General features: G+C 44.6%; 1 protein-coding gene across 6 annotated transcripts in view; it reads right to left on the bottom strand.

The window, feature by feature from the left end:
* Nucleotides 1-3,748: 3,748 nt before the first annotated feature.
* Nucleotides 3,749-14,529, bottom strand: part of CEP63 (centrosomal protein 63) — a 38,899-nt gene continuing 28,118 nt past the window's right edge. For 2 of the 6 annotated variants that reach the window (XM_067538708.1, XM_067538713.1), the window contains exons 11-15: nt 13,188-13,385; nt 11,042-11,107; nt 8,515-8,720; nt 7,250-7,568; nt 4,171-5,031 (exon numbers count right to left, since the gene is read on the bottom strand). In XM_067538708.1, the coding sequence (XP_067394809.1) occupies nt 4,873-5,031; nt 7,250-7,568; nt 8,515-8,720; nt 11,042-11,107; nt 13,188-13,385 (948 nt within the window). In that variant the 3' untranslated portion in view covers nt 4,171-4,872. Of the gene's footprint in view, nt 4,136-4,170; nt 5,032-7,249; nt 7,569-8,514; nt 8,721-11,041; nt 11,108-13,187; nt 13,386-14,529 lie in introns of those variants that run through there. The other 4 variants (XM_067538709.1, XM_067538710.1, XM_067538707.1 and 1 more) reach the window with 3 other exon arrangements.

Here is a 14,529-nt window from a genome sequence, read left to right as displayed (position 1 = left end):
TGAGTAGTCTCACTTTTAATAGCTGATGAAATTTTTTTTTTTTAAAAACAAAATACTCTTCACTTTCATGAAAATGTTAATGTACATAAACTTCAGTGTGTTCCAAGGGGTAGCATTTTGTTTGAACTTGATTTTTTTCCCCCAAAACAAAGTTATAATTTCTCATTCAATTTATTGCACTCATGGAACAATATGAGCTCCTTCTGTTGGCAAAAATAGTGTCTGGCAATTCATTTTCCAGAATGCCAGTGAATGCAATGCTTTGGGGACTGTGTGCACTGTGATGTGGTGAAGGGACTCCATGCAGCATCTATGAGCAAGGTAAAGCCATCCTCAAGCAGTCCCTGGCCTTTTACAGGGCTGGGTGAATTGGCAGCTGCTCATGCGAATGATGCTAATTCTTGCCAGCAGGAAGCTGATTCCCTGCGGAGCAGAATATCTAACACAGCAGGGATGCAGACAGAAGAAAGAGGGAAACCCAAGGGTGTTCGGTTTGCTCTGATTGAGCTCTGTGAAGGCTGAACCAAGACTCCTATGACAGCTTGAGTGTGGGCCTTGGCTGAAGCAAGCCCAGCTTTATTTTGGCCTCTGGCAGAGGAATATATTTTTCCTTTGGACCACAGCTTTCAGCTGGAGGAGGCCACGAGGTTTGATCCAGCTCTCAGATTTCATACAAGCGGATCCTTGCAGACATTTCAGCTCTATCCCAGGCATACACAGCCTCCTGGGTGAACTATTACTATTCCGGTGGGCCCTGAGCTGCTGGGAATTTCAACATCTAAAATGACAAGTTTGACATGTTCACTTACACCTGTTCCACACCATCGCCATGGCATCAGAATCCAGTGTGGCCAGAGCTGCAATTGCCAGGGGGAGACAGGAGCACAGCAGCCTACTTTGAAAGTGCAATTCCAAGGGGCAGTCCTACACCCTACCCTAATTCCCAGCAAGTACTCCTACTCAGGGTCCAGCAGCCAGCCCCATGCATCTATAGACCAGGCCGACACAGATACAGGCTGCTTCCAGAGGCTATACCTGCTCCCGAGGTATGACTGTAGTAAAGCCCTTGCAAATGGCTAGAGAGAGACAAGGCTCCAGCTCCTCTTCCCTAAAGTCTGTTTATGACAAGAAAGTCCTTAAACCTTCACCCAATAGGTTAGGTGGCAGGGGGAAGGGAATTGGAATCAAGGTAAGCCCAAACTATTCATATAACAGATGGTCTCAGAGAGCAGTAAAAAGAAATTGCCCTAAGGTGAAAATAGTTTCTTTGTACAGATTTCCCTTCACTATCATGACAACACAGTCTCAGGGACTCATTTTCTCCCCTGGGCTATAGCATACTGTTATTACCCTCAATACAAGCAGTCAATTTGTTTTAGTGTCTCTCTCTCTGTGTATACCCCCATCCCTTGGATTAAATAGACACAAGACCTAAATGCAATATCACACATGGATAAGGAACAATCTACTGTACATCTGATGACATCTCACATATCTGGTGAGACCAGCATTAAAAGTCTTACCAACATGGCAACCTTTCCCTTTCACGTGGTACGGACTAGAAATCGAGGTACGACTCACTACTAATTCATTTCCATATATTTTTAAAAATGAAACAGAAGGCAAACATCAGACTCAGACTTGCAAATGTGTAGGAAATTCTTCAGTGTTATTAAAAGGATGAGTTCAAAGACAGAAAAAACCCCTCCAGCTTCATTAATTATAAAACGGCTAGGACCAAGTAATTATTCCGAGGGGATATTCAACATTCAGAAGGCATAAAATGAATGCATGGAAACCCTGCAGCCCCAGATAAAAGTGCCTAAGAAGTCTGGAGTTCCATCTCCCTCCAGGATAAACAACCCTATTCCTCCTCCTGCCAAAAAAACCAGGCATACTTTACAGGTTTATAGCACACATCATCGACAAGTCAACTCACCCCACCAATTCAAATGGACTATTATCCTTCAGTCTGAATGGGGACTGGAAGAGTTTCTGTAACTCTATGCCATGTAGAGGAGTAATTACTCTGAGCTAGGAATTCACATTGTCTGGTGTGATTGGCTAATGTCAGAGGTCTCATCCTTTTTCATATTGGCAAATTATTCTACACACATACAAGTGATGAACTTTGGTAACTGCCTCTCAGCTCCTCAATCTGTCAATTATTATAGCTAATTGCTTCAATAATGGCCCAAATGTAATAGTGTATTTAGGTGCGTGGGATGCTGATGGAATAGTATTTTCATGCCACTCATTACAGCACAAGCGAATGACATATTGCCTTTGAGATTGCTAAATGAGTAGGGATGACTAGCTGTCATCTTGCTTCGGTTTGAACAGTATATCCATATTCCAAAGCAGGGCTGTATCACCCGACCTGGTGTGACTGGGCTAATTGCGCCTTTCCTAGCACATAATGTCTGTTAAACTTTCTTTCCTCTCGAATTATCAACGAATAGGCTCCATGAATGGGCACATGAGAACCTTGAGTGTTACCCAATTACAGCCATCATCGACTTCAGGATTTACCAGGTTTTGCTAATCATAGGGCAAATTCCTGGCCCCTATTGGAGTTTTGCATTGACTAGATAATGGCCAGGATTCCACCCCGATGTTTGTATATTCCAGCTCATGGAAGCCTTAAGAGCCTTTACTATTGTTGCCTCTTTGGCCCAAGTGCTTAGCCAATATATGGGGCCTTGCTGAGTTGTTTCCATTGGCCTACCTCTGCTCCAATTGAAGTCAGAGTCAGAGGAGAGCCAGGCCATCGCTAAGCATTCTGGAAAGTCTTCCCACCACAGTGCAACTTCAGGCCCGATACATGATATGGGAAAAGGAGTGTCCATAATAAATGGTGTTCATTGCAAAAGGGCACTAGGTCCTATTGTGTGACACAAAAGGCTCTAGAAGCATCACTCATCTCTAGAGAGCGGGTGGGATCCACAAATCCTACACATTTTTAAGTTTCCCAGGCAGTGTAGGAAAGCACTCAAACATGCACTGACTGAGTGTGCTCACAGCTGTTGGGATGGGCGTGGATGAGCCAAGAGTTCCCAAACCAGAATAGAACGCCTTTGGCTTTGACAGGCATTACTTACCACCTTCACTGGACAGTATAGAGCAAATGGAGCTGATTATCGCTTTTGGCACATCTTCATGCAGTCTGTGATTTTCCTAGTGTCAAGCCGCTCCAGAATGGCGTGAAACTGATGAAAAGTTGTGACAAACTAATATTGACAGATAGACACAGAAAGTGGCAAATGTGGGGAGGGAGACGCCAATACCGCACACCACACATTTTAAAACAGGCTACATTTAGGCATCAAGCCAGGGAACCCACAGCCTTGCCAAGGTGGGGCAGGATGAGCATGAGTCGTGGGGAGATGGAATGGGAAAGTGGAGTCTGAGCAGCAGGAAAAGGAAGCATAACAAAGGAGAGGAGGAAAGACAATGGCTGGGACCTAGGGAATTAGGCACCCAACTCCCACTGACTTTCAGTGATAACTGGGAACCTAACTCTCCTAGGGATCTTTGAATCTCTCACCTAATACATAACATGGGCATAAAATCCTTTCTGATTTTTCAGCTGACAATTTAATAAACTTTGGCCCACTGGCCTATTCATTATGAGGACCCTTACTGGAGCTATGGCAGCATTAGCTCACCACCTTGTCACGTGACTGGCTTAGCCAATCTGCTCCATGTTATAAACAAAGCTAGTATATCAAACAAAAGAACTGGCGAGGATGGATTAGGAATTCATTCTTTATCAACAAAAAAGCATCAGGCTTGGTCTCCAATCTGTTCCCTTAGATGTGACAGAACACACACAGCAAACAGCCAAGGACAAGTGCCTTAAGATGTATCCTTCCTGTCGGAATGAAACAACTTCTCAGAAGTTATCTGGCACATTGACCTGACTCCTAAAACCACTCTTACAGCTCCCACCTGCTGCTCAGTGCTCTGTAATACAGCTGTTGTACAAATAAAGTGGCTCTCATTCATGTGTTTATCCCTTACACACAACTTCAACTTCTGTTCCAACTGCTTTTCTTTTATCTCCATCACGACCATACTGAGAATTCTGCCATCTTTCTTTGTTTTCTGCTTGGGTATTTTGCTGCCTCAGTATCTGTGAAAGCAATACAAGAGCAAGATGGAACTGAATAGAAATGAACAGCACAGCACCAGCCACATGTAGGAGTTGCACGAAGCTCCAGGAAATATTTACCAACAGTACACTAGGAGAGGAAAGCTTCATTTGGAAAGTATTTCTTCCCCAATTAGGCCAGTTGCATACCTTGTTTTTTGAATAAAGCGTAACAACTCTTGGAAGCAGATGGTCAGATTAATTCCCTGGAGATGGGATACAGATGAAAACTCCCTGGCTGGAAGAGATTTACTTTGTGCCTTTGGGGAGGGGAAGGAATGAGGGATTTTTCCTTTTTTGCTTTATTTATTTTTTTTACAGATATAAAAATAATTTTAAGTAGTTTACACTGGAATTTGCTCTGGGAAGACATCACGATCTCTATGACAGAGAACACACACACACACACACACCTCTCTCTCTCTCTCTCTCTCTCTCTCTGAACAGAGACCTCTGGCCTCCTGAGTCATCACGTGCTGGATACAGCATTTCAGATGGAGTTGTACTTTCACCTGCACAATCACTCCCGCCAGTCAAAGTGTTTTGCTTCAGAGACTAGCATGATTTCTTTGGTTTCCACACGGCTAATTCAGCTTGGGGAAGGTGGGGACGTCTTTCCCTCGTGTTCTGAGTTCTGTTAGATTCATAGTACCTTCCCCCTCACAGTTTGATGTGGTTTAATTAAACGAGTCTTCAAATCCACAGACCTCGAAGAGCTGTTACTTATGGTGTGTAAACTGTTTCACTGTTCTTTCACTCTCCCTTTTCAGTTCCTCAATGTGAGCATCTAAGCGTTCCAGGATATGCTGAGATCTCACTTCTTCCTCCTCCAAAAACCTTGCTGCTATTGAGCCAATCGGAGCTGTAGGCAGGGGGCACTAAAGGAGAACAGAGATGTTAGCAGGGCTGATGGGCAGAGATATAAACTACAGCAGGAGGCTTCAATGCACGCAACGTTCTGGCATTCAACTGTGAGGGAGAAAACAGTGTGTTTAGTTAAAGTGAAACTGCACTAAACCACAAAGAGTTTCGATATATTCAGGGAGCCTAGAATCTAAGTGGTAGCTTCATTATGGAACTTTACAGAGGTAGCAGATTAGCAACCCTAAAAGATCAGCTGGAGCCAATGACGTTCTAGAAATGAGGCTCAGGGTGGCTAAGTGAACAAATGACTCAGGAATACAAGCCCCATTGGAAGAACCACAGCTGGGACATCTGCGCCTAAGTCACTTGCCACAACGAAAGGGGCTAGATTCTGAATGAGACAGGGGCAAGGTCCTCGGGACCCCCCAGAAAGCCCCTCGTAATATTAAATCAATAATGCAGAGATGGGACATGCCTGCAACCTGCCCGTCACAGTAAAAGAGCACCAGCCTGAAGGTCAGCAAAACAGGATTCCAGCCAGTCTTTCAAAAGACACAACACTGCATGAGTTTTGCTGACGTTCCCTCCTCTGGGCCAGGGCAGGCATCTGGGTCCCATGCTCAGAACAGTCACTGACAAGACAATACCGTCCTAGTTGTGGGGCACACAGGGAGAGGAACAGACTCTCCAGGTAGTTTTAGCCAGTCTCCACCAGCAATGAAAAATCCCATAACACTGCCTTGGCACACATTGGCTCTCCATAAGAAGGATTTTGCACGTCAAGGGGTGGGCGTGAGCTACTGTTGTGTGTAAAATGACTTCCACAGTTACCTAGCAGATCACTGCACTTTCAGGGAGAATCCTGGCCCCGGTGAAGTCAGTTACAGAACACCCGCTGACTTCAACAGGGCCAGCATTTCATTCTTAGTGTTGAATTTCCCACTTTCTACACAGCTTTAGGGTAACAAGAAAGAGGTTGTATAAAACTGCCCCCTAATACTAGCTTAAAATTATAACAATGGTTTTATTACCTAGGTTTAGCCGCCTTTTCCCGTGCATGTTACTCAGCCATCTGCTCCTGCCCGTCTCTCCCCACTGTGGTACAATCCTGTGGCTGGGAGCAACAGTCCAGGGCCTATGGATTCCAGGGCCCACGGAGGGAAGGAGTTTCAGAGCAGAATCAGCATTTCTATTTTTTGTACTGCCTCCTTGAACATTAAGGGTTTGTGAGGCTACAATTCCCATGCAGCTGGGAGGAATGCACGGAGCTCCCATCACACTCCTCTTCAGTCAGCACTCGTTGATAAATTGCCATGTATTCTTTCAAATAAAAATGGAAACCATTCACTCCCCCAACAGGACACCCCGTGAAATGGGGAAATTTGGAAGCTAAGTGCTGTCCATTAGGGAAAGTCTGTCTCAATTTCTTGGCAAGAGGAGACAATTGGTGATTTCCACATCCAGAGAGAGCCTCTTGGATTTCACCAGACACAGAAAATCCTGGCCCTGCATTCACTGATATGCAGAGGCTAGTCTCATCCAGTTTACTACCACTTCTCCAATCACGTCTCTTTTTCTGTGACAATTGTTGCCATCTGGTAAGCTCCCTTTCTCTACTAATGCTGCAGGAGAGCAAGCTAATAATGGTAGCCATTTAGGAACTGTAAAATAGTGACTGAAAGTGTGTGGGGGGAGAGGGGTAACAAAAAACCCCCCACCTGCCCTCCAGTCAGCACTAGGGAAAAATATGAGAACAAATTTCCTACCACAGAAACCTGATTTCATCGCCTCCTATATTTTCAGCATAGCAAGTTTTCCCTGCCCTACAAAATATTAAATGCTGAGCCAAGTTTCACAAATTGGATACTGATACAGAATATTTTATAACTGAAGCAGGTTGCTTATGTTAGTTGGTGCACAACCCCAGTATCAAGAAGCAGTCCACTACAAGCTGAACCAACTCACAGTTTAGAATTTGTATTTCAGCCAAAAGTCTTGCCCCAGAGAGTTCTGGGAAATAATCTTATTCCAAACCATCATTCTAGCTATTATTCACCATCCCTGTATTATTTGCTTTCCTTGCTTTGAGTTTACATGGTAACTCTAGGTTCACACACAGTATGATGGTGTTTAAGAGGTGGTCTCTCAAACCTGTTTATATTTATCATATAAGGGAATGGAGAATCCTGACTATATCCCTTCTCTCTGAACAGTGACCATATTACTACTTACCAAGGGCACAAGTTCTCTCCGTTGACTGGAGACTGACTCCCTGGATGCATCATCAGTGAAGTCTTTTTTTCCATCTGACACAGGGGGCAAAGGGTCTGCTCCTAGCAGCGAGTCAGAGGACAGGGACTCCTGGGAGTTGCTCCTGCTGATGTGGGGGGTCAGTCCGCCTGCTGCACTGGACACAGCGCCCATCCCAGATGACATATGCTGGGCTTTCAGAGTCTGGATCACTTCTTTGTAATGCTGAATGGTCTTTTCAAGCCTGGCCTGCAATTTCCTTCTTTCTTCTTCATGTTTGTGCTGCAGCTCCTGGGTTCTCCTGGAGAGCAGGACAAAAAGCACAAAACTAAAGTCAGGACAGTTTGGCTTTGTTTTAGCAGATCTTATGCAGGGCCCTTTTCTTGGAAAAGTTCTGAGACCACTGGTTACTCTTCACTTTACTGATAGGCTTGGCCATTCAAACTGGCTGCTATCACTTATTTTCACAAGACTCCCAGAAGTACATCCAGTCTCCAGGGAATTCACACCACCATTTATTCTCTTGTTCTAGTCATTTTAAGTGTAACAGTCTGTGGCACATCCTATCATGACCACAGTTAAATTCCTCCACAAAAACCAGCACAAATTAACTGAGGAGAACGTGTGCATGCTTCAGTGTGTGCTAATTTTGCCAACAGCTACACAAAAGCAGCTACAAACTCTGAGCTATTTTAGCCATAGCAGCAATGAAGAAGAGCACGAGTAAGGGATGTTTATACAGCCCGTGGAAGCAAACCGCCCAGCCCGAGCCCAGAGACTTGGTTAGTGGGGCTCCTGCTACCAATCTAAAAGTAGCTGTGTGGACAGCCCTTTGGAGGTGCAGCTTGAGCTGGAACTCAGACTCAAATCCAATCCCCCTCCCTAGGTTTCAGAACCTGAGCTGCCCCTTCAAAGCACTGTCGACACAGCTACTTTTAGACGGCTAGTGCAAGCCTGTCGACCAGGCTGGGAGGCTCACTGTCAAATCCAAAATGCTGTGTAGACATACCTTTGTTCTATAGTGCTGGCTGGCATCTTAGGGTAACAGGAACTAAAAGCTATTGCTCCATTTAAAGCACAACTGCAAATTCCAGAATGGCCTTTTGTGTAGTGTTTTGGGGTAGATATTCTGTACAAAATGTGGCATCAGAAACCTACTTGCCAGCCTTCTATTTTCCATTGTAATAAAAAAAACCCACTTCCATTCCCGTACTCTCCATTCCCATACCTCCATTCCATGCTCTCACCTGCACTCTATATCCTTGATCTCAGTCACTTTGCTTTGCATCTGCTGCATGATGCTCTCATACTTGTCCCGGCAGACCTGAGTGGAGAACTCTAATTTAGCTCTAGTCTCTGCCAGGTCCTTCTGCAGTTGCTGGTTCTCAGACTCTAATTTATTTAGTGCCGTGGTGTAGCTTTCTCGGATGTCTGAGAGAGAGACATCTTTTGCCTAACAAAGAGAGATGTTGAAGTCAATCCAAATTTGTATTTTTCGGGATTTTGACAGAGATAATCTAAATCCAGAGCATAGATAAGCCAAGTTCTTCCTAGAATGTATTCTAGGATTCCCATTTTAAGGACTGAAATTTTCAGGTTTTTACTAGCAATGATTCTTCCAGAGGGTAAATCAATCACGGCTGTCTTACTGAGTATGCATCCAGACAGAATGAACTAATCAAAGCTACATGTCAACTTCCCTCATTCATCTCAGTTGCGTGTAAACGTCAAAGTCAGATTTGAGGATCATTTACCTGTTAACTATTTCACTGCTAAGTGACTCCCCAAACAAGTGTTTGCATTGCTGTGGCTAGATGTACCAGGCCCTTCTATTTATTTGAATGGGCTTTACATCGGCAATGACTGCTTTCCTGCTGCAGCGAAGTGGTAAAATAATGAGCTGGGACTGACAAATCTAGAATTCTGCATCCAAGAACCCATTATAGACAAAAGAAAGTACCCCCCTACACACACACATAACATAGGCAATGCCAGGTCTTCAGGCATGCGCAGAAACATATCTAGCTCTGAAATGCCACTTCCAATCTTTTCGCTGAGTTTCACATATTACTTACATTGTTAAGCAGCTTAGTGAGTCTGCCTCAGATAATGAACTTTCAAAGGCAGGAACAGGTTGTTTATACACAACTACAGTCATTCAGTTTTTTTCCCATCTAGTTTTCTCTCTGCCCCCTTTCCTAAGTGGGGAAAGGAAATAACCATTTCCCAATTGTTTTTCCTCTATAGAGCATGCCTCTTTTTCTTTTTATCCATTCATAGACAATTCCAAGGCTGTACGTTGGAAAAAGTTCAGAGACAACCAGTTAGGCTTGGCAATTCAAACTGATTGCTAACACTGTCTATTCCATTCTATTCAGATTCTTATCATGCCTTTATGTCAACAGTACCTAAGCACCTCCCAGTTGTGCATTAAGCAATGAGACTATTATCTGCAACACGTGGTTGGTTTTCCTTTTCATCCTCTTCCCAGGGAGAAGAATTGTGTTTGCAGTGTGCAACTGTGTTTTGGTAGGATTGTTAGGGTTTTTCTTAAGAGGTCCATGGAAGATGGCGTGGTTTGGGATGGTCCTTAGTTCCTTGGAGAATTCATTACACAGTCTCAGACCGGCCCATGAGAAAGCGTTTCTCTTGCACAAACTGCGAACTTCCAACAAGTTAGTATGTTTTAGAGCAGGTTGAAAAACGGGATAAAAACTGAACGTTTTTATTCTTTCCCCCGTATTTTCCATTGGTAAAATATTCCCAACCAGCTCGAATAGGTTTTCAGCTGCCTAAGTCCAGCCATCTCTCCCCCTACGACGTGTTCATTTTGGTTATGTAGAACCCCCCCTACAAACCAGACACCGTTAATTCTGTTCCATACCCACTAAAATAATACACCCCAGAAATATCTTTCCTTGGAAAGTTGCTGCTACTTCATTTTAGTGTCACTGATTTTACTTTCCTGCGCATTGCACAGGTGAGAAGAAACCCAGGCTGAAAGGATGTTCTGCTTGGAGAAATCTCTGCATTAGTGACCAGTATATTCCACCATTCATGCTACGCCCCATCTTTCTCTCACACGCTATTATTCAGAACTACCACCCCACAGCGACATCTAGTGGTAGCAGCAAGTCAAATAAATTTTCTGTAGATTTCCATGATGTTTTTCAATGCCTGTCTCCCCCAGTGCTTATTGACTTCAGTGGGAGTGTCTATCAAATTCCCTCTTACCAGGAAGTAAAATGTATTTTCCGTGCAGTAGCTGCAAGAGCTAGAGTACTTATAGCTCTCAAACTTGTAGAAGGGGCATCAGGGATTTACAGTCAGACTCTTGAACCTGCTGAGCGTTTAAAGACAAGATGATAAACATGGAATGTACCATTTGATAGCAGGAGCCAGTGGCTAGGACACTGAACCAGGAATTGGGAGTCCTGGGCTCCATCTTCCACTTGTCTGGTGGGTGACCTTGAGCAAGTCACCTCCCCTTTCTGTGCCTCAGCTTCTCCACCTGTGAAATGGGGAGAATACCACCAACCTCTTCTCTAAAGTCCTTTGAAATCTACTGATGAAAAAGGCTGTATAAGAGTAAGCTATCATCATTTCTGGGCCTCGCTTTCCTCAACTGTACAACGGGCGGGAATAACGCTGTCCAAGTTCATCAAACACTTGGAAATCTAGATGTGAAAGGCGCTACCACACAGCCCACCGCTATCATGCTCGGTCTTCTAATTGCTATTCCACATTCCATACCCCCACCACACTAGACTCCACCTTCTGCAACATTTCAGAGAGATGACGGTTCTCCAGCCTCAGCGTTTCCAGCTGAACCAGAATCACCTGAGGAGACAGGATGAACAGAAATAACTAATCAAAGACCTACATGCTACCTTTTCCCACTTTTAGCTCAAACGCCCATGAAGCAAGTTCTGAGTTGTAGTCCCCATTAAGTTTGCAATGGCACCAGTGCAACTTCTTTAGTATACACAGTCCAAGCCAGCCTATTTTCACATCGGTTTGCAGGATTTTATTGTTTAAGTCTAATTAACGTGAGACATCTCAAACTGAATTCACAGAATCATAGAAATGAAAGACTGGAAGGGACCTTGAGAAGTCATCAGGTCCAGCCCCTCGCACTGAGGTAGGACCAAGTAAACCTCGACCATCCCGAAGAGGTGTTTGCCCAACCTGTTCTTAAAAATCTAAAATGATGAGGATGCTACAACTTCCTTTGGAAGTCTATTCCAGAGCTTAACTACCCTTATAGTTAGAAAGGCTGTCCTTCTATCCAACTTAAACTCCCCTTGCTGCAGATTAAGTCCATTATTTCTTGTCCTATCTTCAGTGCACATGGAGAAAAATCAATCACCATTCTCTTTATAAAAGCCCTAAACATATTAAGACTTATCAGGTCCCCCCTCAGTCTTCTTTTCTCAAGAACAAACATGCCAAATTTTGCTGACTTTTCCTCATAGTCCAGGTTTTCTAAACCTTTTATCGTGTTTGTTGTACTCCTCAGGACTCTCTCTAATTTGTCCACATCTTTCCTAAAGTTTGGCGCCCAGAATTGGACACAGTACTCCAGCTGAGGCCTCACCAGTGCAAGTAGAGTGGGACAATTAATTACCTGCCATGTTTTACATATGACAGTTAATACACCCCCAGAATGAAATTAGCCTTTTCTGTAACTGCATCACATTGTTACTCATTCAGTTTGTGATCCACTATAATCCTCTGATCTTTTTCAGCAGTAGTACCACCTAGCCAGTTATTCCACTTTATAATAATCTCATCTGGACCACAGTTCCCTGGTTTGCTTATGAGACTGTCGTGTGGGAGTGTGTCAAAAGCCTTACTAAAATCAAGAGAAGTCACATCTACTGCTTCCTCCCGATCCATTAGGCTAGTAACCCAGTCAATGAAGGAAATTAGGTTGGTTTGACATGATTTGTTCTTGACAAAGCTATGTTGTCTATTCCTTATAACCCTATTATCCTCTAGGTGCCTGCAAATTGATTGTTTAATAATTTGTTTCGGTATCTAGGAAGGTATCAAAGTTCAACTGACTTGTTTATAATTCCCCAAGTCTTCTTTGCTCCTCTTTTTAAAGATAGGTGCTATGTTTGTCCTCCCCCAGTCCTCTGGGACCTCACCCATCCTACAGGAGTTCTCAAAGATAATTGCTAATGGTTCCAAGATTGCGTCAGCTAGTTCCTTATGTACCCTAGGATGAATTTCATCAGACCCTGCAACTGGAATTCATCTCATTTATCGAAGACGTGGATCTGGAGGGATAACTGAGAGGGGCACCGGTCTGGATAGGATCATGAAGCCTTCCTCTCTGGTAATCCTCATTTGCTCAGAATCTCCAGATCTACTTCAATGAACAGACTGAATTTCCAGAGACAGCAGCACAATTCTGCTTTTGTTTTAAGAGTCTCTAAACTGAGCTGAAAGCTGCTGTTACTTTGTTACCACATGGAACAATGAGTTGGTTCATCATGATCAAGTAGAGGATTTTAAAAAGTTCCTCTTCTCTGCCCACGGACAGCTTCTCTACCCTTTTCCCTCCACACAACTGACAGCCTAGGTCCAAGATAATACCAGAGCTCCATAGGCATTCTCCTCAAGCCAAACTATGCTCGGAAATTTTTTTCCACCCCCCCTTTCAGCAGGAAAGACAAGTAACGGCTACAGGTTTGGCCAGGGAACCAAGAGGCTGCAGGGGACACAATGGGTTAAAGGGTTTCCCTGGGAGGCTCTCCAGTCCCTTGCTCTGACCATGCCAGTCTGTGGATCCCAAAGGCTAAAAACACAAGAGGGAAGGATAGCATTAGCTTAGCTGAAAAGCAGGACCCAGTGCTGCAACTGTCAGGGCCCGAAGGGGCATGGAGACAGAAAGAACCTCAGTCATTTTTACCCTGTGCTCCACAGCTTTCCTCTCTGCTCTTTCAATCTCCATTCTCAGTCGTTGCTCCATGTCAGAGGTGGACCCGCTGGCTGAGGCGATAGCAATGTCACGCTGGTGCAGCTCCTGTGTCAGCTGGGAGATCTCCTTTTTCATCCCTTCTAGCTCACTGTTGTGAGTTTGGTCAGCCTGAGACAGCTGCTCCTCCAGCTGGAGAGAGACACGCACGAACCACCCATGGATTTTTAAAAGGACAATCAGTGAGAAAGCAGATGTGCTGGCACATGGGCTATGTGCAATCCTAGCACTGGCTGGTACAGAGCTCTATGCACGCTTAATGTACTTCAATCCCGACTTATGACAAACTATTTCATCCCTTTCCTGGGCTTCTGCTCCCCCAGCTACCCACTGGGGCAAGAAGTGGGTTGTGAATTAGTATCCACTGCAGAGCAGAAGCCTGATTGTCACAAGGGCTAAACACCCATACCCCTCACTGATGGCAGCTGTAAACACTTAATCGCTCAGAAGATCAGCCACAGATCACAACCTATCGACAAAGCACCATATCTGTAGACCTATTTCTAGAGCACCACAGTATCTAAATACTACTCATCACAAGTACTGACAAGCCTAACCCCAGTGGCGTGCCATTTCACCACTCCAGCAGAATGTTACTGTTATGGGAGGCCGTAGCTGCAGAGAGAGACGGGATCTCTTGGGTTGCTAGGACCAACCCCAAGGAGGGAAAACCAAATACGGACTGTGTATTCCATGGGGAGCCAGTGCAAAGGGCAGAGCACTAGGGCCATGTTTTCATTGCAGACAGTTGCTGTGTTCTGTGCTAGCATATGGCTACAAGCCTAGATATCTAGACTGATACAAACTCACTCAGTACAGTCACGACCTAAAACATGTTCAGATCCAGACCTCCAGAAGTGAAATGGGAAGCACATTATACCGCTGGGCCAGCCAGACACCGCTCCTCATCTTAATTCCTTGCAGATCTGCCGTCATGACCGAGGTCAGAATCCCTCTGCACACACAGCCTCTCAGGAAGGATTCTACAACCCCACACGCATTATGGGCAGGTATATGTCAGTCAGCCTCACGCTAATGTACAGAAAACAGCCACAATCCTCTTGGTGTTACTTTCTGGACAGAACTGTATCACATTTTCCTAGGATAATGGAACTGCTATTTCAGTGAGGCCCCTCCCTTGCCTATTTTCTTCAGTCATCCTTTGTCGCCACCAAGGCTACTTTCTTCCTCACTTCTCTCCCACCTGTTCATTCTGGGCGACCATTTCCCCCACAACGCTCTCTGTTCCTTCAGCCCTTTCTCAGCTTTGCTAATA

Source organism: Emydura macquarii, unplaced genomic scaffold, assembly GCF_026122565.2.
Source record: "Emydura macquarii macquarii isolate MOO-44397 ecotype Brisbane River unplaced genomic scaffold, CSIRO-AGI_Emac_v2 contig_499, whole genome shotgun sequence".
NCBI classification, from domain to species: Eukaryota; Metazoa; Chordata; order Testudines; family Chelidae; genus Emydura; species Emydura macquarii.
The sequence above is the reverse complement of the archived record's forward strand: the minus strand, read 5'-3'. Positions and strand labels throughout refer to the sequence as shown.